Genomic DNA, 26700 nt, shown 5'->3' with positions numbered 1-26700 from the left:
CAGCTTTACCAAAACAATATAACTCGCTTTTGTGATAGTTGATTTTTAAACCCGAGAATGCAACCTCTCTCTCTCTCTTCCCTTGGTGCTCCAGGTGAGAATACATTATCCTTTGGATGGGGCGGTGGCGGTGGCATCGTGTTCTTTTTAAAGATGTAGCCTTGGAGCATGCGGTGCATGGCTCATCAAAGTTTGTGTGGCGGAGGTTGTGGCTTGGTTCTTCAAGAGGTGGGTTCAGGCGGTGAGGCTTTTTATGGTTGGCTAATTCGCATGTAAACACACAAGTATGAGCTCTAGGGAGAGCGTCTGCCTGCCAGAATTGGCACCTCTCGAAGTGGGGATAGTGGTCTCCTTGTGTAGTCCTGGTGGCGTTCAAGTGCCAGCATGGATGTTCCTTCCTTCTTCATCGACGGGTCAATTTATACATATGGTGTCACATTGTGTTTGTGATTTCTTGGTCCAATTTCTCTATGCCCACTAGGCTTTCTTTTAGTGGGTCTGCTTGTTGGAAGCTTCTTAGAGCATGTCTAACAGGCCCCGTATAACCCGCCCACCCCGTAAAATTCCGGCGGGATACGGGGCAGGCGCCGATTTGGGGCGTCTAGCAGGCCCCGTATTCGGGCCGGCCCGTTTCGGCGGAATACGGGGCCCAGGAAATCGGCCCCGTCGCCCCGTACTTATACTGGGCGCAGGTGCGAGTGAGGGGTTAACCCCTCACTCGCAACCCTAGCTCCGCCGTGCGCCGCCGCCTCCGTACTTAGCTCCGGCGAGCAATTCCTCACTCCCCCGCGCCGCATTCCACCCCAGATCCGTAATGGACGCCCGCCGCCGCAGTACCGCCTCACCGGCGAGCGGATCGAAGCGATCCCGCTCGACGGACAACGTGGAGGATGCGTGGCGGCGGCAATGCAAGAGATCCGCCGCCGAGAGCCGGCGTGCGGCCTGCAGGTACGCCGGCGCCGCGTACGTCCCGCCGAAGCTCGTTGACTTCGCGGCGGGCGGGCGCTGGTACAACGAGGATCCGCCGATGAAGCCGATGAGCGGGCCCAAGTTCGACGAGTGGCGCGCCGACTGGGAGCGCCGCCGGCCGGGCGAAGGAGGCTTGGAGCGAGCGGGAGCACCAGCGCTGGAGGAGCTCCGCTCGCCGGCGAGGAGGAGGAGGCCCCCGACTTGTTGAAGGCGCTACGACAGTTCCTCAAGGACGACGCCAAGAGGAAGAGGGCGGAGGAGGAAGAGGTGGCGGTGTTGCGGGAGGCGGAGGCGGACTCGTACCTAGTCGACCTCCCCGAGTAGGATCGCGCATTCTAGATGTAGAATCGTTGATCCGTATGTATGATCCGTAGTATGATCAATGAAGATGAACTTCCCGGGGTTTTTATTTTTGAAAATACGGGACGAAATACGGGGTCTGCTAGACGGAATGGCTCTTCCGTTAGTAATTTTTCGATACGGGACGAAATACGAGCGTTATACGGGGCAGCGAAATACGGGCCTGTTAGACATGCTCTTAGCTTCTTTTGTAGCCCCAATCTCGTGTGTGTAGATATCTGTTGTAAGCTGGTTTGAGTATCTTCTATCCTTTACCGATTTAACGTTATCTTTTATCATTAAATAGAAACACCCCATTACCTAATTTTCTGGCTTCTGGTGAAGCCACGTTACTCCCTATTTGTCCCACCCCATGTGGTAGCACAGAGCTTCGTCGCTTCATTGTGGCGTGTAGCTTTCCTCGCATCGTCCGTAGCATGTACGTATTGGGGCTGGACTGACGTGGGCTGACAATCCGTTCGTGGGCTCGCTACCTCACTTGGCTTGATGTCAGCTTATTCTTGAAAATATATGTCGTAAAACCGATGTTCCTCTTCCTAAGGCCCTCCACAATGTATGAAAAAAAAAAGTCGGTGCCCATACCACTTTTGAGGGACCCGGCACCGATGCCCTCCATTGCCCAGCCGGTGCCACAAAATTTCCTCAGGGAATCGGTTCTTCTAGTTGCTCCGATGCCCAAACTCAGTGACTAGTAAAAAATTGTTCTTTCCCCTGCCAACATCACAACCGGTCCCTCTTTTTTTTTTTTTTTTTTTTTTTTTTTTTTTTGAGACCCCTCGATGCGTGTTACATGTTGTAGTATCTGAACTTATGCACTAACTCAACACCACACTCACACCACACACACGCACACCACTAGTGCACAAGTTAGACTCTAGAACTATACACACACAGCACACATAATTTGGGTGTCCCTAGGAGCTAGTAGTTGTGGCACATATGTGTGGAGGGGATTTTATTCTGGAGCAAAGCCCCGGTGAGACACCTGAAAAATTGTCCCCTGTGGGGATCGATCCCAGGCGGGCTGGCTGGCCACTGCCATGCCAAGCCACTGCGCTGATTCGCGCATCTCACAACCGGTCCCTCTATGCATGCAACCAGTACAACTTTTTCCCATGATCAGTTCGGTTCAATGTATATTTTATCAACGTTTTTTTTCGAAATGGGGTCCCTTGTGGTGGAACCAGCCCACCCAGGTTCAAGTCCTAGACTTGACATGGGTGTTTGCATTTACCTGGATTTATTCCAGGATTTAACCGGCGCTATGCTTTCAGTGGTAGGTGACGTGCCCGTCAACGGCGAGGCGCCAGTGGTGACTTCGTCAACCTCAAGATATGCCGGCTCAGTCCCTCGGAGGTGCTCATAGGGGTAGGGTGTGCGTGCGTGCGTTCATAGAGGTGTTTGTACGTGCGTGTTTGTGAGCGTCTGCGTTGTACTGTGTTCTCAAAAAAAAAATGGGGAATAAAACCCCGGCTTCTGCATCATGATGATGCACACGGTCTTTAATTATAAAAGTTACGAGTAGTACAGAGTTTAGCACATCTCAGGCATCGCCCAGAATTGATACAAGAATCAACAGCAGTCTATTGTGCCGCCAGCCAGCCTGGCACAAGATATCTTGAGTGACCGTCTGGAGCCGTGTGCATCTAATAGCAATAGCATCCCACTGTCCCTCCGGTGACAGTAGAGCCCATAACTGAACCTAATGTGCCACTATATGGATAACCTGCAAAAAGTGAAAAAATTGTTTTTTATTAAAAATAATATCACTCCTCGCCCTCCATATAGACCAACATAAGGCATATACTCCAACACGGATGAAATTCTTAGATTGTCTATCAACTCCAGTTAACCATTTACCAAACATATTTGTAATATTGGTCGGAGGTGGAAGGTTAAAGGTGAAATTAATTGTGCGCCAAAGTAATTTAGCTAAAGGACAAGTTATGAAGAGGTGTTCAATAGTCTCATGTTCTAAAAAAAACACATTTTGTACACCCATTCCACCGTCTTTTAGCTCAAATTTTTTTCGTAAGTAAAATCTTATTACTCAGAAACCACATAAATATTTTAATCTTAAGAGGAACTTTAACTTTCTATAGGTATTTTGGCAGAAAAGGTGTGTGGTTATTTATAAGATCCTCATACATAGATTTCACTGTAAACAAACCATTGGCTGTTAAATTTCAAACAAAACGATCATTCTCATCATTCAAATTAATCCTCATATGTTTTTGGCATAACTGTAACCACAAAGTCCATTTATTTCCCACCAATAACCTTCTGAAACTGATATTCATAGGCGTTTGGGCTAACACATGAGCTACCGTTACATTCTTATGATGCACAATATTATATAAGGGTGGGTATTGTTCGGCTAGTGGTTTTGTTCCTAACCAAGTATCTTCCCAAAAATGAGTAGCTTCTCCATTACCAACCTTGAAAAACCCTCTACTAAAAAAATCATCCTTCACCCCTATCAATCCCTTCCAAAAGGAAGAATTTGTGGGCTTAACTTGTACCCCGGATAAGATCTTTTGTCTTAGATATTTATTATGTAGCAATTCTTGCCACACCCCATCCTTATTAAGAAGTTTCTAAAGCCACTTACTCAATAAACATCTATTCTTGAGTTCAAGAACCTCAATACCTAAACCCCCTTGATCTTTGCGCCGACATACAATATTCCATTTTGTAAGTCTATATTTTCTTTTATTTTCATCAGATTGCCAAAAAAATCTAGACCTATAAAAATCCAAAATTTTTCTTACCCCAACAGGTATCTCTAGAAAAGATAGCATAAACATAGGTAAGCTTGTTAAAATTGAATTGATAAGGACAAGTCTATCCCCATAGGACCGTAATTTGCCTTTCCAGCATCCCAATTTGGCATCAGTGTATGCGGTGCCCTATGCTGTGCAGCTGGTGCCCCAAAAATTGTATTTGGCATCGATGATGACGTGTTAACTTTTTGAGGAATTGAGCACCGGCAACATTGTGGAGGGCATAAGAGGCAGCGACGTCCTTCCTCCTCCCCACCAATTTTCCAGCCACATATGTTAGAACCACGACGTAAGGGCATATCCAGCGGGTAACCCAAACCGGCCGGTGACCCAAATGGTCCAATTCTGTTCGTTTGGATCGGCACGCGGATAAAATTTGGATCGCGGTACAGCCGGCTAGGCCACTACGCCCAACGGCGTAGCCCATTCGATCTGCGGTTGACTAAATCGGAAGTCAATTTGCTTGAAGCAAATAGATTGCAAACAATAAACTAGAAATCAATAGAATATAGTAAAAGATCGTATTGTATTCCTCTTGCCCTTTCCTGGTCATCCTCGTCGAAGTGGTAGTGGCGGCGGCGCATGGTCTCGTCTAAGATCTTGATGGTGAGCATGTCGTGGCCATCGTACTTGCACACAACGAATTGCCTGGCTTCAATGTCATGCGCGCGAGCGAACCGTGTCAAGTCGCTGCGGAGGTATATCTGGCATAGGCGGCCAAACAACACCTCCACGAACCACAGTCAAACCACAACACCCTAGTACGATCTCGTGGGGCTCTTGCCCATCGACGATTGACATGAACATCTAGAAAGGCGCAACCTATCCCAGTACATGCCCAAGTGGATGAAAGTGGAACTCAAACTCGGAGACACTACAGGAATGGCTCGAAACGCCGACGGCCAAAAGTCAGGGCCCTCGGCTTATGGGCCTCCAGGCCATCCCGCCAACAAGGCCATCGGATTAACGGTGCCCTCAGCGTAGGAAACGCTATGCCGACGGCTGCCATCGGCACATCGCCGACCGTCGGCATAGGCATGTGCATGCGGCCCAGCAAAATTAGGCCGTCGCGGCGCTATCACGGCGTCAAGGCTACGCCGACGGCTGCCCTCGGGTTTACCCAGTTAGCAAATTTTTAAATTCCCAAAATTTCAATTAAAAATATGAAAGCATGAGGATTTTAGTTTTTGACAAAAATTCAGATTTTTATGTTTTTATTTTTTAAAAAAAATAAATAATTGCATCCTCGATAGAGATTATTATTACTTAACCATTAATTTTTTATTTATATAATTATTTAAAATTTAAAATAATAAAAAATTGTGATATCATGATCTAAGGGTTAATAGGATTGATGTGGTAGTATTTTTAGCAATGTTTCATGAAGAAGATGGAAACTCAACTGAAAGGAACAAAGATGTTAAGCGTGCTAAAGGTGGATGATGGGTGATCGGGATGGGAAGTTTAACTATGATGGGTAATTTGATCTAAGATTAAGTGTAGTTACAATTAAAATGATGTATGTGAGACATTTAAAAAATTGATTTTTTTTAATTTTCTTAAGTTAACGGATGGGACAACATATCCTGCTCCGAGGGTCTAGACGCCAGCCACCGTCCGCGTATCACAGCTACACCGAGGGCTGAGTCTACACCGACAACCACGAGCTACGCTGACCTAATATAGCTACGCGCGCTGAGGGTTTCCAATCGTCGGTGTAGCGATCCATTCCTGTAATGAGAGGTCGATGGCAGACGGACGGACTAGGGCGACTGGAAACTGCTAGATGAAACTCTTCATCTGCCGATTCTGTCTCGAGCTTAAGGCCACCACCGCTGCCACCTGCCTCCATGCTACCCGCTCCTCATTCTCATTCCTTCTATGTTTTTTTTTCAATCGCGTAATTGGATTTTTGATAGCTCGATACACTTTGTAGAGCGTAGAGTCTGTAAAAGTCCAAACCGAAAAACTCGAGTTCAGTCTTCCGAAAATATGTTTACGGGTCGCAAAACGGCTGGTGCAGAACAGACCCTGTAAACTGAAACTGAAAAACGGAATGTTCCAAAAATCATCATCTTCTTCATAAAAACTGTCCCCGACGCTGCCTAAATCTCCCCGCGTGGGTCGTCTCTCGTGCCCCTGGTTGCAGCCGCGAGCTTGGAGGACGGCCGCGCACACGAAAGAGCCGACCATGGATTGATTGCTTGCTTCGCCCGCGCGGACGTAGCCTGGCACACGAAAGAACTAATCACCATGATCGATTGCTTCGCCCGCGCGGACGTAGCCTGGGCACACTATGCACATCGCAAGAGGCCAGCTCTTACCCAATTAAACGTGAATACTAATCAATCGTTGTTGCTTGGCCGCCGCTGCTAGGTGCTGTTAATAGCTCCGGCCGCGCGTCCGCCGCGCGCCCTGCCTACAGCCATAAGCTTGGTAAGCGGTGTATAATTTTAACAAAGCAGCCAGAAATCGTCAGCTGGAGGTGGTTGTACGGATGGCGCCGCTGGAGAAGCGGTGAGAAATCCGTTTAGTTTTGGATCTGTAAACTGATATTGGGTCTGTATTAGTAGGGGTCTAGTGTTAAACTTTTCGGGCTCTGAAAAAAATTTCGGACCGGACAGCGAGTTTAGTTTCTGTTATGCGCCACTTTCGATCTGAACCCGTAAATCGGCCGGAAAAATACGGTTCCGACGTGATTTACGGAGTCTGCTAGAGATGCTCTTAATCTGGTTAGTTGAGGTCCGGCCGGCTGGAAATCCGCTCCATGTTTCCTCTCTGCATCTGATTTTAGTGGATCGACTGTGTCTGCTGCTACCTCTGACTCTGAGCCACCAGACTTCTTATTTTGACTTTTGGGCGTCTTGGTTTTGGTCTGCTAGTTAATTTAAGGCTGGGCCACAACCATACTCCATCTATCCTTGAATAAGTAGATGTTTAATCTTAAACTTTGTCATGAAAGAGTGCATTTCTAAATTTTTGGCAAAAAGGAGGATCACCTCCGCGACCTCCGCGAGTGAATTATCAAAAAGGATCACCTCCGAGTGAAATTGTCAAAAAGAACCACCTACGCCGTGGTGGCAAGCTCGCCAAGCGACACGTGGCACTTGCCGCCACAGCTACTGGCGGCAAGCTCCCCCAAGCGACACGTGGCTCCTGCCGCCACATATTGTGGCGGCACGTATTGTTCACCCACAGCCTATGAGCAAGCCTATGAGCAGTGCATGCTGCCACGGGTGGTGGCGGCAGGTGTCACGTGTCGCTTGTCGGTGAGTGAACAGTACATACCGCCACAGGCTATGGCGGCAGGTGCTACGTGTCGCTTAGGGGAGCTTGTCGCCACGGCACAGGTGGTCTTTTTTGTCAATTTCATTGTCCTTTTTTGACAATTCACTTGTGAAGGTGGTTCTTTTTGCCAAAAAAATTTATTTCTATATCTATAATGTATTTAAAAATAGAAAAAATTAATTCTCTTTTATCAGACGAAAATCAAAACCAATGATATTCATCACATGTCATCTTAATTTTGTACATGCGCTTAGCTTATTGGCGATAATAGAATTAAAGGTGAGAGAAATGTTGATTTATATCTTCCTAATGTAAATTATTTTTCCACTTGATAATCTCTTTTGGAAACCCGCACATTTATATGTTTTGAAAAATGTAGGAAAGCTTGGTTGTGGGTCTATTAATAGAGACCCCGTGACCACAAATCTTACAGACTACTACAACCAGCCAACAAACAATTCGACACGTACTACATTATTACCATCAAAATGGCCGCGAGTACTGTCTATGCCGCCGTTGTGATGGTCATCCCAAAGATGGCTACCGACGCCGCCGACAGCAACGGCACTACGGCGGCCGCCACACGCGCCGCCTTTGCCCCGTCAGAGTGGGGCGACTATTTCATCACCTACGACCCTCCTCTCGCGCAGGTGCAGACACATACATCTAGCTCCGTAGTGCTTCACATTGTTCAGTGCAAATGCGTAACGATCGATTCTACGAGTTCTCCAGTTACCTTACTGGCATGTTTCTGTGTGTGTGCGTCTCCGTGTACGCAGAGGTCCGAGGAGTGGATGAGGGACAGGGCAGAGGAGCTGAAGCAGCGAGTGCGGAAGATGTTCGTCTTCGAGGACGGCAGCGTGGCCGGCGCGGTGGCACTTGTGGACACGCTCGAGCGTCTCGGCCTAGACAGCCACTTCCGCGAGGAGATCACCGCGGCCATAACCCGTATCCACCTCGTTGGGCTGGAATGCCCCGGTTTCGTTGGCGGCTCCGATGCCCATGATCTTGGCGTCACTGCTACTCGGTTCCGTCTGCTCCGGCAACACGGGCTATGGGTGTCCACAGGTAGCTTGTAGTAGTAAAAGCTAATCTCTAATCAATATCCTCAGATATTAGCAATAGATATAGTATGATCTGTCCGCGTAATTGCGTATATGTGTATTACAGATGTGTTCGATAGGTTCAGGGATGGCGACGGCAATTTCAACGCGAGCCTAAGCAGCAACATTGATGACCCGAGAATTCTACTGAGCTTGTACAATGCGGCTCACATGGCGGTGCCGGGCGACGTGGACGCCGTCCTCGACAACGCTGGGGTCTTCGCACGGCGCCACCTGGAAGCCATGGCAAGAGGCGAGCTGCGGTCACCGGCGGCGGAGCAAGTCGCCCGCGCCCTTGATCACCCTCTCCCGCGGTTCACGGGGCTGCTGGAGACCATGCGTTACGTTGCCGAGTATGCGCAGGAGGTGACGCACGACGGCACAATCCTAGAACTTGCTCGGCTCAATTCTAACCTCATGAGGTGCCTTCACCTCAGGGAGCTAAAGGCCCTTAGCATGTAAGTCTAATTTTTGCCTTTGCCATAATGTTTCGATCTGCATCAGTTGACTTTATAAGAGAATAAACTCGATATCGGTTATCTCGATTAACCTGTAGATGGTGGAGGGACCTATACGACACCGTGAATCTAAGGTATGCTCGGGACCGTATGGTGGAGATCTACTTTTGGAGCTGCGGAATGATCCCCGAGGAGGAGTTCTCGCGTGCACGTTTGATGTTCGCCAAGACGTTTGGACTTGTGTCTATTCTAGATGATACCTACGATGTCCATGCAACTGCAGAGGAGTGTCTTAGTCTTACCCAAGCCATGCAGAGGTGCGAACATCCATTTGATACCTACTATGAGAAATTCAGTTTGCGTAATTGCAAGCGTGCTTTAACTGTTCAAATTTAAGTTTCGTTCAATTCTTATTAAGGCCGCACGTCTCATTTTGTATGCAGATGGGATGAAAGTGCGGTTCCTGTTCTACCTGAATACCTACGCGTCCTATACATCAAAACACTAAGCACCTTCAAAGAGTTTGAGGATCTGTTAGAACCACACGAGAAGTACCGAATGTCATATGCCAAAAAAGCGGTATGTAGCCTCACTGTAAATGCACTAACAAATAAATAGTAGTTTTTATTTGTTCTCATCTAGTCTCTCCGAAACAGAACTTTGTGGTTTCACTTAAAGTACGTACGGAGTATAGTTTAGGACGATAAAATGAATGAAATCGGCGTACCTATAAGAAAAAGAAATTAGTCTACCAAATATTTTAAAACTGGCCATCAAAAATTGAGCGGGTGTATTTCAGAGTAGGAGGTACCAATAAAACAGTTTATCTTACTTTGATGACAGAGAATAGATCGAACGGCCGGCTAGCTAGTCGTCCCGTCCGTTATAATATTCCTAAACTAATTGTGTTATTTAAACCATTGTGCATGCAGTACCAGCTGCAGGCGGAATATTATATGCAAGAGGCCCAGTGGTCGAGCGACAAGTATCGGCCAAGCTTCAAGGAACACGAGGAGCTGTGTGGCAAGTCTTGTGGTCTGATAATGCTTAATCTGGTGGCCCTCATGGGCTACGGCGCCAGCGCAACCAAGGAGTTGTTCGAGTGGGCGTTTGCCATCCCTGATGTGGTCCGTGCCGGCACGCAGATCGGCCGCTTCCTCAACGACATCTCTTCTTACAAGGTACATTGCATTTCTGTTGTAGAAAAGGAAAAACCAGGAAGAATATATAACCACCGACGTCGCCAACGTGTATATATGCAGCTGGGGAAGAACAAGAAGGACCTCCCTAGCGGCGTTGAGTGCTACATGATGGAGAAGGGCGTGACAGGGGAGGAGGCCGTGGCGGCAATCGCCGCCATGACCGAGGATAGGTGGAGGACAATGAACAAGGCGTGCATAGAGATGGACCGCGCGCTCCTGCCTGTGGCGCAGCTAGTGGCGAACATTGCGAGATCGAACGAAGTAATCTACCTCCACGGCAGGGATGGCTATACCTTCGGCAGCCACGTCAAGGACCTCGTGACGGAGCTCTTCCTTGATCCCATCCCCCTTTAAGCTGCCATTTCGTCACCATATTTCAATTACTTTATTTATCCTGAAGTTCGAAGTTTTTAAATGGAATAAGTATGTGTATGCGGGCCTGTACATGTTTATTTGGCCGTAACGCTCCATTGACTTCACTTTGCTCCCCTCATCGGTCACATGGTCACCTTCCTTCGTACAAAAGCCTTGTTAAGAAAAGTAGTAAAACAAGTTAGCTGACACGGCTTTTATTAGTGTGAACTATTGAACTATTTGGATGACCCTTGTGATGGTATATATAAATGTACAAGATTTAGAGGACAGGAAAGCTAATGACTTGGAATATAAGACAATGCTACCTCTATAATCTAAGTTTGTCTTTAAATTCAAGCATTCCCCCTTTGTCATCGTGGGAGAAAAGCGGGCCAGGGTTACTAGATTTAGGTCTTGTGCTTCCGTCGTCTTCACCACTTCACCATCATCAACAATTTATCTCATGGCGGCAACCAAGGACGGTGACTAGATCCCCTTGTGGTGTATTCCACATCTTCCTTTTATTTCCCCTCGCAGTCACAACACGGTATTGTGGGCGCTAATAATGACACACAATTTTGGTTTGCAGCTATCTTCGATTGGTAGATGTAGAATTAGGCCTTGTTCTCGATGTCGAGCTAGCTGATCTTGATGTACTAGCCGTGGTCAATGATGTCGTCATCATAGTCGGTGTAGCCACAAATAGCCAAAGGATCAAACAAATGCTTCGTGTGTATGTGGAGGAGCTACCATTGTATACGTTTTGCACCTTCTAAAGGTGTTTTCATGGGTGTCATATTGATGTCCGAGGACACGGTCGTATGAGATTACAATATTGCTAGGGCCTAAAAGAATTTCACTGAGCACGCCAATTTTGCTACGACCATTGCGATTGTAGGGATCATCACAAATGTATAGTTATGATGGTGCATCAATGTAGTCGATTATGTTGGTCGTGGTCAATGTTGCCACCGGTGTTATGTCTTGTAGTAATACTATCGCAAGACGTTGATGATGTGCGTCCATAAGGAAGGACGATGTGGCGATGGAGGTGATGGCGATCGAGCATGTTGATGAAGACCATTTTAATGTAGACCTTGATGATGTAGCATCGTCTATAGTAACAACAAATGTGAAGATTTGTGCGGTATTTTTGGTGACACACGCGTGCACGCGCCATCAGCTCGCTTGCACAGGGAGAGCACAGCTTTTCCTCTTTTCGTCATCGTCGAACATAGCTCATTGGAAAAGCCGAAATTGAGCGTGCCTTTTGAGCTGCTTTAAGAACCGTGTGATGCATGAACGAGTCAAACTTAACCCAACGCATGCGGGTAACGCACTTGCGAGCGCGCAGCCAAACTGAACCTTAGGATCTTCAAGGTGCGGACAGATGTAGCATGGATTCCTGAACAGATATTCTCCTACATCAGTAGTTGTATGAAGATATCGAGTGCTTAGCTTAGTTAAATAGGTGGTAATTTGTGATTGTACCAAAGAGATTAAGTGTCTCACGGCCATGTGTGTGAGCCTATAAAAGGTCATGTAAGAAAAAGGTTGGTTGTGAGAGGCAGCCAACGCCCAAAACACTTGTATCTCCATTGCTATTTCTATGTGAGTTCAGAGGTAGCTAAAGGTAGAAGAAGAGGGGCTGCGAGGCGCAGCCCCAACACACCTAAGCTAATCAAGATGTTAAACCTCCATTGACATGGGCTTTCACCATGCTTGCCTCGAACGGGAACACTCCAATTACTTGTAAGTTCTCACGAAATCCATTCACCTTTGGTGTTCAAGATATTGATTAGACGCAATATGTTTTGTCACTACTTTAAAAAATATAATCAAAGGTAGTATATGCTTGGAGCAAGTTGTTTTTTGAGAGCGGGTGTCCATGTTGTTGGTTCATGGTCTTTTGAATTTGGCGGTAGAGTTGCTTGCTCTTCGCCGTCTTGAACAGCCGTGGTCACCACCTGACAGGGAAGCAGTGTGTGCTACTAGTTTCTCATCTGACCAAGTTGTGTTGCTCAAGTATCGTGGCGAAGCAATGTCCAAGGATTCAAAGGGTTACCTTGATCTGTCGAGATAAGTTGTTTCTGTTGAAGCTGAAGGAAGGCTTGACGTTTTCGTAGAGGCATATGTGCCGACTTCTGGAGGTACCATGGCACGAGGCCATGTCTCCTTCGTTCCCAAACGTTGCAACGCCAGTTAGCTAGAATTGACCTTGGTAACACCGAGGTAGCAATAATTGTTGCTTGGTCCCTTCTTGTCACAGACAAGGATGATGTTGCGGTATATGGATGGGTGCCTGATGAAGAAGGCACGAGAAAATGAGGGCAACACTAGCGTTGCTTGCTTTGTGTGCTAAGTTTGTTGAAGTATCTTGGTATTTTCATGTCACAAGTAGCTATGCAAGTATTCGTGTATGTATGTTCCAACTATTTGTATATCAGCTGTTATGTTGTGTGAAGTAGTTTTGTTCGGATTAATCAGCGGTCTGTTTTTATGGTACGAACTTATAACACAAACTTGATTTACTGAAAAATCTCAAAAATTAAATTCTTACTTTGGAGTCAAAAGAGGTCCTGGTGGATTGATATGTTTCTGTTTGTTGCTTGGTTGTTGGGCATCGAAATTATATTGTATATACATTTGGGATTTTTCAGCATGTTGGCAATGTTAACATGTTTTCAATGGAATAAATATGTGCATTAAATTTAAGCGTGCATCCTTACATGGACACTAATAAAGTGGTAAGCTCTTAAAAAACTGTCAGAATGACCCTCTATCGCCAATTTTACTTAACATTGTACCTGATATGTGCGAAGAACTCGGGATAAATTGCGGGAGCGATGCCTCATCTAGTTGCTGACGGGCTTTCTATCTTGCAATATGCCGATGATACAATCTACTTTGTGGAGCATGTCCTCGAAAAGGCTAAAAAGCCACAACTTAATACTTGCAACATTTAAACATTTGAACAACTTTCTTGTCTAAATATTAATTTTTGTAAGAGTTTGTTATTTTGTTTCGGAGAAGCTCATGAATTTTCCATTCAATACGAACTGTTCGGCTGCGAGCAGTGCCGGTTCCCTATTAGATACCTGAAAATACCTGCATGTTATCGACTCTTAAATGTCTAGTGAAAAAATGTTGAGATCCATTTGGAGAAATGGATGAGCAGTTGGAAAAAGGAACTCATTTCTGCCGGATTTATATGGAATTGGCAAGGACGGCAAAAATATAAGCTGAAAGTAGATGGTAGCGGAATAAAATAGTGTAATACATTCTTCAAGGGGTTGGAAGGCCACAAGAATTCTAGAATAAATCAGTACCATCACCTCTAGAATAAATCAGTAATACATTCTTCATAGTGCACGACCACAAAATAATGTAGTGAAATAGTGTAGCACACTTTTCTTCTTCATACTACCAGGGTTAGATACTTTCCCCTGGACTACGAGTACACTTCTACCCGATGGTTCAGCGTAGGTAATGCTCAAAACAAGCCCGAAGTGGTCACTAGGTAATACAGGTAATTCCAGCTTGCGGATTCCCTTGCGGAGTCTCTTCTCTATCGAGTACGATAGTCCAGGTATGGCCTCCTTCCCAATCATCTCGATGGCGTGGATCTTGAAATCTAGCAGCTTACACACGAACCGATCTACTCTCCCCTGCATCCTGGGGTCGCCTGATATCATGCCGTTAGATTTTGTGTCGTACGTCCAGCCATCTTCACTTGGCTTCAACTCATCCCAAGCATCAACCCAGCCGCCTGGCAGAGGGAACTGCCCATCCCCGGCGACCCAGTTCATATCTCCGCAGAATATTACATTGCGGAAGCTGTCTAAAAACCTCACAGACTCCTGGGCTGCTCGCTCCTTGCTGTTAGAGATGTAAACGGATCGGATCGGATCGGATACTGCTATTACCTTATCCTTTATCGTATTTTTGTAACGGATTCGGATCGGATCGGATAATGGTCGGATGCGGATTCGGATGCAGATTATATCGGATTACAGATATGGTACGGATTCGGACCGGACTCGGATCGGAAGCGGATTATTAAGCAAATATACATATAAAAAATAGAAATATGCTTTTTATGTAAAATATGTTTGTAATTATAGACTATAGTTAAATATACACACTTGTTCGTACAATAAAACAGAATTACATGCTAATAACATACATATTTTAGCCGATGAACTAACTATATTGTATAAATATTTAGAGTTGGGCTCGTTTTCTCGGATTATCCTCTTTGTGAACCTCGAATAATCCGCAAAAAATGGCGGATAATCCGTATCCGTCGGATAGTATCAATACCATATCCGCTACCGTATCCGCCGGATATCCTCTTGACCACTATCCGCATCCGCATCCATATCCGTCGGATTTCTAAAAGTGCATACCATATCCTCAAAAACGGATACGGATGTGGATTCGGAGCGGAAATTATCCGTACCATTTACAACCCTACTTGCTGTACATCTGATCTCGACCACATGGGCTCTCTAGGTGGCTTGTAGCCAACATCAGCTTTGTCACGCCTCCAACGTTGGAGTCTGCCGTGCACAGCTCCCTATCCATTACTGAGTTACCAAATGGGATGGAGTCAAAAGAATTCACATCCAATTTGCTCAGCTGCACTTATTGCAATCGAATCACATTACTGGACATCATGAATACGAAAAAAAAAGACTATGGGACAAAGTTGACATGCAATTTTTCGATTTATTAGTCATCACAAAGATACAATTTAAACAATCTTACACCCGGCCTCTGCATAGGTAGGATACACACACAGCCGCATAAAGTAGATATGCAAACTATATCTAGAAAAAACATGACATGAAAATCCAACTGTTTACATACTGTATATTAGGTAACAAGTGAAGTGATGTCGGACATATGTAAAACCTAGATAACTCCACACAGACATATGCAAAATCATTTGGGTTTGGCCATTTGCGAAATATGCTGATTTCTTTTCGTTTGGAAATAATTGCTTGATCATACATATTCTTTTCTATGGCATCATATATAAACAGATTGGCCATTGTGCATCTTGGTGACCATGTGATTCTATTCATTTATTTTAAAAGGAGGGAAGACCCCTGGCCTGTGGCCTTGCAGCGATCGGTGCACACATGCATGTATTATTGCAAAGTATCATCCAGGCACGACCATGAAAATAAAGGCTTACTAATTTATATTAATGGATATATGAAATTAACAATTTCTTGTAAACCTTAGCAAAAGATCAGTACATCAAACTTGGGGGATGCTTGCACTTATGCCACCTATGAAGTTTGAAGGTTAATACTTGCATGCAGAAATATCGCCTCTTCATGTACATGTCTATCTTATCTGATAGCGAGCACTTGTAGTCTTGCCACCAACCAGATTTTTGGAGAAGCTGATATATGTTTGGTGTAATCTCCTGGAGTTACGAAGGAGAAGTTGAGAAGGGGAAAAGAAATAACACAAAGTTCAATGTGACAAATTCTGGACCTGGAAACATATAAGATCTGGGTTGTGGTGGTGAATAAGATCTCCAAGAGCTTCCATCCTTCTGCTCAGTTCCAGATCCTCCCGAAACCATACATTGTATGTCATGACTTTAATAATCTTGTTATCCATCACAGAATTTACTGCGGATAGGAATTATATAAACTTTCAGCTAGACCACACAAAACTAGAAGCTTCTAACCTGCCTATAAGTAGCTATAACATCAGTTTAGACAAAAAGAACGTTTAATAATTTTAAGGTAAGATCATGCTAAATTTCAAGACAAACTAAGAAAAATATGTTAGTTATATTCAAGATAACAGGAAACAAAGGTTGATATCTTGCTCCTAGCTAGGTCAACGAGGCAAATGAGCATCCTCGCAAAAAAAAAAAAACAAGGCAAATGAAGGATGACAGCAATAATGGACATATGGTGTAAGATTTCTGTATAAGAAATTGATATCGTATAGAGTTACCTTAACATCTTTAAGCTTCACACTCAAAATGTTTTCAACAATAAAAAAAGGATAATCCATGGCTGTAAAGACATTTACTAGAGTGGATAGACAAACCAAAAAAAATATTGCATAGATAAAGTCATACCATAGAGGAAAATTGACAAAACGAACTGAAAATTTTGTTGCATAAAAAAAGGTAATACATTTGATTTAGGAAGAAACTGTAGACTCTATGTTGTACTTATTAGCAACCATGGTAAAGTCTTAGACACAATGAAGATAACACAAAAAAAAAAATTGCACAGAAAAAAGGCAATACATTTAGAAAGAAACGGCTCTATGTTGTACTAGTTCACAAAGAAAGAACACAAAATATATCCTTTGTTATAGTACATCAGTTTCATATGTAGTTCACATTGTAGTGAAATTCCCATCTGACACTGGAACTTAAGCCACTTGCCTGAGGTCATTAACATTATTACTCATTCCCAATTACTCAGGTTGATTTCATATAGTTTTACCTAGTACTTCATCAAACAATTGCATGAAAATCGAGGGCATTAATCTCACTAAGCAAAGATGGCTCGTCATGATTTATCCACAAATCAAGACGGCGTGTAAAATGACATTTGACAAGATTCAGATGAAAAAGACAACACATCAAACAGGAGAAGCCTAATAGCGAAGCCAATCTTTGGCACATTCAAACAACGCTGGTATAAAAATTCTAGTGCTTCATCAATTTTTAATACAGCACATACAAAATATAAATACTGAATTTTTTACATTACCATAAATAAAGCTTTTTTGCAGTTGTGTCCTCACATTGGTTCGAGCCACTGTCCTCATGGACGACGGATGCCGTGAGCGCAATCTCCCTGGAGCTCCCACGGTGCGGGAAAAACACGGCACCGGTGATGGCAGACAGATTGCCTTCATCGGGAGCTTGAGGAGAACGCGCGGCGCAACATTCGTCTCTGGCAGCAGAGCTCCCAGGTTTGCAGAGAGTGCAACGGTCGCAGGCCCTCCACGTAGGCGTGTTCATGGTTGAGGAGAGAAGGCTGAGGCTAGAGGAGGCCGAATGAAACCGTGAAAGGAAACGGGAACAAATGGGGATGATGGTGCGCTAGGAAAATTCTGGAGACATGTCTAGTCATTGCCATTGTGGCTAATCAGCGAATATAAAGGAGACATGTCTTGGCCATTTTTTAGAAAAAATGGATTGACCTTCTATTATTATATTAGTATTCTTGTAAAATACAAAGTCTTCGTGTAGCGAGTTGGCGTAACTAATTTATGTCAAAGTTTCAACTCTATATCGAGGAGCATGATGTCGAAAGGCGATAGCTATACCGCATGATGATTAGCTTATTGCTGTTTACAAATGCATCTGCCAATTCGAACACTATTGACGTGGCCTCTCTGGATCCAACGCATTCCAGGCATACAAGACAGACGGGAATATGTGTGTACATGTACATGTCAAGTGCATGGAATATGTTGAATTTAGGAAGAAACTATATCAACTCTGACTTTTCATCTTTTGCGAAACAAATGAAGACGCTCACAAATAAACACATACATTCACCTCTATAACGTACGCACACCTTACTTCTATAAGTACGCACACCTTACTTCTATAAGCACCTCAAAGGGCTCGCTATCGATGGGCTGAAAGAATATTCCGCTTTTATAAGATACCAAAATATTAAATCTAAGGATTGTATTCTGATGGGTTGGGGCTCCAAGTGTCCTCCTAACTATCCAACCAAAGTTGTTAACTTTAAACTTCTTTTTGGTTTTTAACATTAACCTTCTATTCTCTTGTTCCAGGCATACATTTAGAAAGAAACTGAGTCAAGTAACGTACATGCACACATGACATACGTCTAATATTTCTTTGCTTCTCCCGACAATAAGAGAAGTCCTAAGTTTATGTGGACTTCTCCAAATATTCTGAATTTGTAATAACTTTGGTCTCTCCATCCACTAATTAGATGACTCAGATTTGTTACTAGTACATAGTAATATTTTACGACGTTGAGTTAGTGGCATTTAACGGGACTTGATCCAACTAATTGCTTTATTTTAAAGAGAATAAACCTTTTTCTTATGCTAAACACTATACTCCTCCATCTTCAAAAGTTTGCTTCTAGCTTTTGCCTTCAAATTTTTAAAATTTAACCAAATATTTAAAAAGTAGTAACATATATAGCATAATATTGTTATATTATGAAACTACATTTTAAAACAAATCAAGTGGTACCAACTTTAACTGAAGAAAACTTGACTTACAGCAAATACTAGAAGTGCACTTATTTGAGGACAGAGATGGAAATCAAATCATGGTTGGTTGCCGTCAATCTGAATTCCATCGCATAGCCCACAGCAGATTGCTTCTGACATTCAAATAAAAAAAAGGCCCATCAACGTAGCTCAACAAACAAGACGCTGCATCATATCAAACCAGTTTGTTTAACCATCAAACTAGCCAAGTAAACATATCCCAAGAAAGCAAATTGTGGGAAACAAACATCATCTAATGTCACCAAATGTATCAGTACAACAAGATACAGGCTTCAGATCTCACAACTAAGCCGAGAGAGTAACATTATGGAAAACAAATCACCGCCGAGATGGTAACATTATGGAAGACAAATCACCTTCATCCCTCACGACGGTAACCCACCAGCCAATTGATTTCTGGGGCTGTTTTTATCTCTCACCGACTCCTAGGGAGTTAACTCTCTACACTTCCTTCATGTCATTCCTCCAACAGAGTTGCTATGGTGCTGGTCATCACGATTGTGGTGATGGTGGTGACCGTGATGGTGTTTGCTTTTGTGAGACCATTTACCATTCATCTTACCTCGTTCACCAGTAGCTGCTCCATCATCTGAGGACTCTCCTATGGGGCGGCTCCTGTGGTGCCTGTGGTTGCCGGAATCTGAAGGCGTGTCCTCATCACTTGACCTATGACGCTTCCTGTGTCTGGACCTGCTCTTCTCCTCGGGGTCATCCTCTGATGACCTGTGGCGGCGTCTGCGACTCCTGGAATGGTGGTCCTTCTTGGTTGACCTCCGCTCTTCGTCATCACTACTGTAGTCTGAACCATCAGAGTCTGACCTTGTGGAGTGCCGGCGATGCTTTCTCTTGTGTGAGTGCCTCTTCCTGCGACATTCTTCCTCAGAACCACTATCGTGTTCATCGCTATCACTCTCATCACTAGAGCCTAAGCTCCTCCTCTTTGACCTGCGCTTGCGCCTCCTAGCACCGTCAGAATCAGAGTGGCCATGCTTCCTGTGCCTTCTGCGCTCCTTTCTCTTCCTGTGCTTCCGATCACTGTCACTCTCGGACTCACTGTCAGACTCCGAGGAAGAATAGCTCCTCCTCCTGTGCTTTCTTGACTTGAGCTTCTTCTCCTTTTCTTCAGTGGCTTTAATTGCTGCTTCCAGTTTCTGCTGCCATTTCAGTGGGGCTTCTTTCTTCTCAAGGACTCTCTTCTTCTTCTCCTCGAGGATCTGCAGGAACTTCTTGGAATCCATCCCAGCGAAACTGATAAAGAGCTAAAACCTGCAGGGCCATGAAATGATGCAAGGAAGTGCATCTCATAGAAGAGAGAAATCACTGTTAGTTCATGGAACATCAGGGATTATCTAGCATGCTAGCGGGAAATGAAAAGTCTAAATTCAGTCAGCAAGTAGAACAATACCTTCAGACAACTCAACAATGAAACTGGCAACCAAATTACAACTAATATCAGGCATACAAAAGCACAGTGCAGCTAATCCTTAAAACCAGCCAGCCAGTACAAGTGGACGGACAAGAGCGTGAATCATTTATTGAGCAAAGATAACACCAAACTGGTAGCAACTGTGAACCATGTCACATCCCCTTAATATCAAAACAGTAGCTCATAGGTTCAGAGCTGCTAACCTTGCAGAGCCTACAGATCTATTTCAACCAAAAACAATATGAAGCTCTAGTCACAAAATACAGGAAGAAATGTGAGAAAACCTGTCTTAAGTTTAAATGCAATTCCAACTGTTACTGGGGTTTAAATTTGAATGCTAATTCCAATTCTTAAGCTGTGATGAAGAAAGGAGACCAGTGGTTATTTTCCTGAATCTCATTCTGACAACCTTGTATTACAAAGCTTTTTAACTATTAATCCATCCAAAGAATAAGTTTCTTCGAATGGGGCATTCGTTCAGATATGAAATGCATCAGCGCTAAAAAACGGTAAGGGGGCACACAGACAGCAAACCAAGCTTTTCCCAGCAGTTCAAACAGACTACACCAAGCAAAAGCGTTGAGTACCGAGAGACAGATATGAATAATTGCAGTTCTATCAAATTGATGCGGAGAACATAGACAATTATACACTTTCTTACCTTGTCCTGAAGCTCCCAGCTACAAGAGAGGCCGCTGCTTTCTCCTCAGCCCCAGATTCGCCTGCAGTAACAGAACAAAAGGTAAATTTCCAACAACTTTAAACAAGCTCAAACAGGAAACACGCCCAAAGCTATGGTCGGGCCCCAAATTCGAATCCTAGAACTCCCCCGGCACGACAGATCACAAAGCTCCGCACCCAAACCCGGAATGAAATCAGGAATCGCGGCAGATCTAGCTCGCGGCCGACGAAACCCTAGAATTCTCGACCAACGGCCAGGGCGTTCGAAATTGAGCACCCAAAACCCATTCGTCTCAGGCCTAGCCGTCTGGATCTGGATCTGGATCCTACACGTCCGCACGGCGCGATCTAGAGCCCTACCCATGCCACCACCACCACGGTAGTCTACAATTCCAATAATATACACGATTGACAGGAATTTTGGCGGAGACGAACAAGGCGGAACATCGCAACTCACCGTACCGAGGACGCGAGGCCGGCAGAGGTGGTGATGGCGATGCCGGCGGCGAGCGTGCCGGTCGCCGCGTCGACGAGGAAGGGGCGGCGTGTGGGAAAGGAGAAGTGCGACTTTGGCTTGGGTTGGGCTGGTGCTGGTGGCCGGCTCCACGTTTTATAAGCAGGAGTGCAGGACAAATTCGTTTCCGGTGGCGACACTGACTGTTGGGCCCCAAAGCAATTAGGTCGGCTCCTTCGTCCAGTTGGAGTTTTCCAAAAACTTCATGATTTCTTTCTCGAGCAAAAATGGACCATGCCAACCTTCCTTATTATTGTTTCAAAAAAGAAAATGCCAACCTCCCTTATTTGTTCACCTTCCTTCAGATAATGTTAGAAAATCCCAACCTTCCTTAGAGCATCTCTAGTTGATCCCCCATAACCCGAATTCAAATATTTTGGAGCAGGGGAGTACATACGAGATATGAAGTGCGAATAAAAAAAAAACAGATACTCAAACTCATACTGTGAATTCAAACAAAAATTCGTGCGAGAAACGCAGAAGACAAACGATCGAGCTAGAAATTTAGAAGCTGGCATCAGTCCATCACAGAGCCATTACATATGGAAAGTTCAACTTTATTGTCGACGGACCTACTCCTAACCCTAATGATTGGCCGGCAGACGGACAACACGAAGATGTCGGGGGTGACCAGGTGAACTAGGCGCCATAGTTGCCACTGTCGTGATTCGGCGGATACGTGAATCCGTGCATGATGTTGAGGTTCTCCAGGCACTTATGGTGGAAAGCGTGCTCCTCCTTCGCCTCCTCCGCCCAGCGCTGCAACTCGGTGTCGCCAGGGTTTGCCATCGCTATATCTCGAGCCTCGACGAAGACTTGCATCGCGTCATAGCTGCGTTTGAGCGCCGGGAACATGACATCATACACCAGGTCCGCCCACGACCGTTGCCACGCTCGTGGGTTGCTTTGGGGGAGCGCTTCTCGGGCCCGCACCTGGCGCGAGAGCCATGGATCATCACCACGGAAGATCAGCTGCATGGGCGGCGGAGCGGGAGGCGGCACCCGCGAGCTCCCCGCCCCCACGCCATTGGCTCTGAACGGTAAGAGGTGACCGGTGGCCTCCGCGCCCGCTTCCTCTACACCTGGGAGGTCGTTCCGCACCGGGGAGGTCATCCTCAGGCGGAGGACTCCGCGAGGACGTTGTAGACGCTGGTTCTCCGCCTCGGTGTCGGTGGGTGGGCTTCGCGGGCGGCGACCAGATCCACTTCCAAACGCCATGGCACCGTTGATTTGTCCTTGGAGTTGTGGAAAAGGAAATGTGGCAGCGAGAAATTGCGGCGGGGTGCTCAGGGATACGAACCCTAATCGCCCTCGGTACATGATATATAGCGGCGCAGTGGGCGGCTATCAGGTACCTTGGATACTTCTATCCGGGCCGGGCCATTTTCCAGTTTTTGTTCGGGCCACAAAAATGTCATTCGCCGGAAACATCCGGAGTTTTCCATGCTCGGCCTGTTTTCCGGAATCTGCCTGAGATGCTCTTATTTTTGCACCTTGAGCCTGTACTCTAGTCAAATTTCGAAAACAGAGAATTTGTGCACGTCATGAATAGCTTGTCTTTGAATGCAATTAAATTTGCTTACAACTTTCCAAGACCGGCTACTGATCCTCCACCACTACCCTCGGCCGCTCAACCAAAACTAAAACACGGTTTTTCTAGTTGATTTAGTTTGAAGAAAACATTCATACTTTGTGACAAATCGCCGCGTGCATTACTTTATTATTAGGATGCGTTTGGTTACTCTCCAGCCTCTACTAGCATCACGCACTCATTTCCCCCCCACCTCGCTCTTCTCTCTCTACAGTATCTGAACCCCACTTCTCTCTCATCGGGCCTCTCCCTTCTCTTCTCCGCCGGAGTAGCTGGCCGGAGTTGGAGGGGAGATGGCGCCGGAGTAGCTAGGTGTAGTTTTAGGTTTAGCATTTGGTCCTTTATGGCGTATGGCGCTCATGCCGGGAGGGAAGTGGCAGATCTCATCGGCCAGATCTGGCACTGCCTTGCCCCTCTTTTCTCCCTCATCGAGCTTCGGTGGTCGGAGCCGGAGATGTGGTGGTGGAGGGAGGCGAAGATCTCCATAAATAAGGCCGTTCTTGGCGGATCTGGTGGCCAGAGGTGCAGCGGCAGGCTCTTTCTTCTTCCTCGTCGCGGTGACGAGAGGGAGAAGGTGCTGCTTGCTGTTTCCAGATGGTCGCCGTATCTGCAGCAGCGAAGCTTGGTGGCTTCTTCTCGGAGGATCTCCATGGCGCTACTGTCGCCGTACCCCATGGCTGAAAGGCAGCCCCTCCATCTTTGCGTGGCGGCGACCTATCTTGGTCGCCCGCAGATCTTCTGGAGGATCTCCACAGCGCCGTTGTCGCCGTTCCTCATGGCCGAAGGGCGGCCCCTCCACCCCCGTGTGACGGCCTCAAGCCGTCCTCAGGGCAACAACTACCTCCGTCAAGCGTATTTGCCGACTCGGAGGATCTACAGGCTCGTTGGAGTTGGCTCCCACTTCTGCACCCCAAGTGGTCTCGTCCCCGGTGGCGCAGAGGTTGACTCCGGCGAGCTTCGATGCGGTGAAGATGGAGCTGGACCTGATCGCTTTTTCCTTTTTTATCTGGAGGTCCTCAATGCAATTTGCAAGGGCTGGCTTGTACTTTTCTATTTCCTTCTAGCCTTATCTGTAAAATGTAACTCCACCGCTTATGAAATGAAGCCTAGGTCCTTCGGGACCCTTCCTGTTCAAAAAAAAAAAAAAAAACTCTCCAGCCTCTAGCTTCCAAAAATCTATGTAACAAGTTGATTGAACGTACCATATCTGAGAAGCTAACTCAAATTTGGCCCAAAATCGGTGTATAAAACTCGGTGCTAGCTTTTTTCTCATCCGTGGATCTGCAGATGGTGGATATCACTCATACTTATGCCGGTATGCCATCGCCAAGTGAGAGGTCGAACCATGCACTTCTATTTCCTAGTGCGTATCTTCGCTCCTTCCGACCGTTTACCTTCTCTACCCCCATCTCCTCCCGAAAGAACCATGACAGTCTGGTAGTATGGTAGTTGTTCTGATTTTTTGCAACTTTGATGTCTACCATGCTTATGTCCGTGATTATTGTAGTGTACCTATACAAAAGTGACATACATCTTTGTAGACAAGTGTGAAGAATGGCTGATGAATGGACCGATGAGAACACCAAGATTCTCACTAAGATTCTCACCGAGTTCACCTAAGAGAGGTGTAGGGATTCGTAGCATAGAAAACAAAAAAAATTCTACCGCGAGAATGCAATCCAAGTGATGCGGGGTGGCCTTTCGACACCTCCGCCTCAAGACCAACAAGTGCAGCCCCGCCTATCATCGACGCTACACCATGGCCAAGGAGTCCCCCAAGTGGACCAACAACACAAATCCCCACCATTTGTGTCAAGGTGAACCCCTTCCTCTCGACATCCGACCTCGTCCATACCTTGGATGGAATGCTACCTCATATCGGTGTGCTACATATCATTAGGTACAAGAATCATCGAGGAACCGGAGAGGAGGAACTCCCATGGTGCAAGGAAGAAGGAAGAAGAAGAAGAAGAAGAAGAAAGGAAGAAGAAGAAGAAGAAGAAGAAGAAGAAGAGGCGAGAGGAAGGGGGGGCCAGGCCGGCCCCAGGCCCGGTCTGACCGGCCCCCAGACCGGACTGCCCGGTTTCGACCGGAAATCTCGCTTGTGCCTTCCGGACGCAGTCCCGGGGCTCCGCCCGGTCACCGCCCAGCTCAGAATCCGGTTTGGACCGGATGGCCCGGTCCCAGACCCGGTCCGACCGGCCCCTGAACCGGATTTCGCGGGTTCGACTCGACCGGAACGGCCCGAGTCGGTCCAACCACTAACCTGTTCGGCCCCTGCTGCCTTGTATGCCTATATAAGCACCTAGGTCGCCCCCTTACCTCTTTAGACAAGATGATAGCTTAAACATGACTTTGAGCTTTGTCTCCCTAGGGTTTCATCCCTCTGTAATCAAGGCAACCCTTGTTGTTGATCTAGATCTGTTAGTGAGATTCTAGTGTGAGCACTCTCTCTCTCTCCCCGATCTCCGTCTCCAACACCGCTCTCTCCACGGAATTCTACCGCGGTCTCTTCCGTAGGAGATTCTATCGGCGTGGTCCATCGAGCCACGGGGGTAAGTATCGATTGTATCGGGTTTGTGTGCGTGCGTGAGTTCCTCGTGTTCTTCGTGTTCTTCGCGTTCTTCCTCTCCCACGCCTTTCCCTTGTTTCAACCGCGAGATCGGGCCACAAACGGGGTCTTAGACCTTCATCATATGGTATCAGCAGCCTTTGGTTTCCGCGGATTTGACCCTCCACCCACCGGATTTGCCCTCTAAAAAATTTCCCAAAAAATCCCCAAAAATAGCCCTAAATTGCCTTTGGACCGATCTGTGATTTGGTTGCGTTTTGAGTGGTTTTGGTCCATGGATTTGGTGTTGGAGTGCTTGATCTACTATCTCCCCAACTTTTAGCCCCCAATTCCATCGTTTCCCCTCCGATTTGGTCAATTTGGTCGATTTTCGCTCAAGAACAGGAGAGAGAAACTGCTCCGGTTGAGAAATCCGGTTGACCGGGCCCCAGACCGGCCGGGCCAGCCCAGAACCCGGTCGACCGGCCGTGTGACCGGCCCAGCCGGCCCCAGACACGGCCAGACCGGCCCCTGGACCGGGCGCCACACCACCACCTTCCCCGCCGACCACCGCCACTCCTCTCCACCGCCGGCAAGCACCGCAACCACCCCCAAACCACCGGCAAACACCACCGCGGCCCCATAAACACCGCCGCAGCCGCAAGAGCATCGACACCACCCACCACCGGCATACCACCGCCACCACCGCCAAGCTACTTTGACCCATCTTCCGCTAACTTGTGTTTGCTTGTTTCGGTTTGAGTGCCTTGTGTGTGAAACTAACCCGCAGCTCCGAAGCAAGCGACGACATCCTCAGCACCCCGGACTTGCAACCGTACTCTTGACATCACCGCCTTCATCGCAAGTTGTGTGTTCCGACACCGCCTAACATCTAGGTATAACTTGCACCCCACCTTGTAACCCCTCTTCTTTTGCGATCTATCCTATCGAGCATTGCTTATCTAGCGTTGCGAGACATTGCACGTGGCCCCGATTGTGAGGTGTGTGTGTAGTGTGGAGTCAAGCTTCTAAGCAAAACTCGTGTGGCAAAATAGCAAAAGCAAGCTAACGCTAACATAGAGTGAGAAAAAGAAAGAAAAGCACAAAAAGAGTGCAAGTGCCATCATACATACAAAAGTGTGCAAG

At 46.3% G+C, this 26700-nt stretch overlaps 4 protein-coding genes across 5 annotated transcripts; 1 reads left to right on the top strand and 3 right to left on the bottom strand.

Moving 5' to 3' along the window:
• The first annotated feature begins 384 nt into the window (after nt 1–384).
• Nucleotides 385–10517, top strand: LOC124664526 (eudesmanediol synthase-like). Its single transcript, XM_047202029.1, has 9 exons — nt 385–442; nt 1079–1161; nt 7994–8050; nt 8180–8468; nt 8571–8961; nt 9060–9278; nt 9405–9540; nt 9894–10142; nt 10224–10517. Exons 1-9 carry the CDS (start codon nt 385–387, stop codon nt 10515–10517), a joined length of 1776 nt encoding a protein of 591 aa, XP_047057985.1.
• Nucleotides 10518–13829: 3312 nt separating this feature from the next.
• LOC124664525 lies at nt 13830–14899 on the bottom strand. The gene is made up of 3 exons (XM_047202027.1): nt 14853–14899; nt 13979–14396; nt 13830–13877 (listed from the first exon to the last, which is right to left on the bottom strand). The coding sequence occupies exons 1-3, from the start codon at nt 14897–14899 to the stop codon at nt 13830–13832; spliced, it is 513 nt and encodes a 170-aa protein (XP_047057983.1).
• Nucleotides 14900–14990: 91 nt separating this feature from the next.
• LOC124664524 lies at nt 14991–18077 on the bottom strand. The gene is made up of 4 exons (XM_047202026.1): nt 17310–18077; nt 16029–16168; nt 15841–15957; nt 14991–15158 (listed from the first exon to the last, which is right to left on the bottom strand). Exons 1-4 carry the CDS (start codon nt 17527–17529, stop codon nt 14991–14993), a joined length of 645 nt encoding a protein of 214 aa, XP_047057982.1. The 5' UTR covers nt 17530–18077.
• Nucleotides 18078–19006: 929 nt separating this feature from the next.
• Nucleotides 19007–20929, bottom strand: LOC124661590 (protein FAM133-like). Of its 2 annotated transcripts, none has more exons than XM_047199464.1 (2): nt 20879–20929; nt 19007–20091 (listed from the first exon to the last, which is right to left on the bottom strand). In XM_047199464.1, exon 2 carries the CDS (start codon nt 20027–20029, stop codon nt 19244–19246), a length of 786 nt encoding a protein of 261 aa, XP_047055420.1. In that variant the 5' UTR covers nt 20030–20091; nt 20879–20929; the 3' UTR covers nt 19007–19243. The 2 variants fall into 2 exon arrangements, with proteins under 2 accessions (XP_047055420.1, XP_047055421.1); XM_047199465.1 differs by having other exon boundaries at nt 19007–20057; nt 20879–20927.
• Between the last annotated feature and the right edge of the window lie 5771 nt (nt 20930–26700).

Source organism: Lolium rigidum, chromosome 6, assembly GCF_022539505.1.
Source record: "Lolium rigidum isolate FL_2022 chromosome 6, APGP_CSIRO_Lrig_0.1, whole genome shotgun sequence".
NCBI lineage: Eukaryota > Viridiplantae > Streptophyta > Magnoliopsida > Poales > Poaceae > Lolium > Lolium rigidum.
This window is presented reverse-complemented; position numbering and strand designations above follow the sequence as displayed.

Coding starts and splice junctions, on each gene's coding strand:
- LOC124664526 (XM_047202029.1), top strand. CDS start 385: ATGGATGTTCCTTCCTTCTTCATCGACGGGTCAATTTATACATATGGT. Junction 8,051..8,179: donor ACGACCCTCCTCTCGCGCAG/GTGCAGACACAT, acceptor CCGTGTACGCAG/AGGTCCGAGGAGTGGATGAG. Junction 9,279..9,404: donor CTTACCCAAGCCATGCAGAG/GTGCGAACATCC, acceptor TTTTGTATGCAG/ATGGGATGAAAGTGCGGTTC.
- LOC124664525 (XM_047202027.1), bottom strand. CDS start 14,899: ATGGATGCGGATGCGGATAGTGGTCAAGAGGATATCCGGCGGATACG. Junction 14,397..14,852: donor GAGGATATCCGGCGGATACG/GTAGCGGATATG, acceptor CATCTCTAACAG/CAAGGAGCGAGCAGCCCAGG. Junction 13,878..13,978: donor CTGAACCATCGGGTAGAAGT/GTACTCGTAGTC, acceptor TGCACTATGAAG/AATGTATTACTGATTTATTC.
- LOC124664524 (XM_047202026.1), bottom strand. CDS start 17,529: ATGAACACGCCTACGTGGAGGGCCTGCGACCGTTGCACTCTCTGCAAA. Junction 16,169..17,309: donor GGACAGTGGCTCGAACCAAT/GTGAGGACACAA, acceptor TCCTATCCGCAG/TAAATTCTGTGATGGATAAC. Junction 15,159..15,840: donor GGCGATATTTCTGCATGCAA/GTATTAACCTTC, acceptor CAATAAGTGCAG/CTGAGCAAATTGGATGTGAA.
- LOC124661590 (XM_047199464.1), bottom strand. CDS start 20,029: ATGGATTCCAAGAAGTTCCTGCAGATCCTCGAGGAGAAGAAGAAGAGA.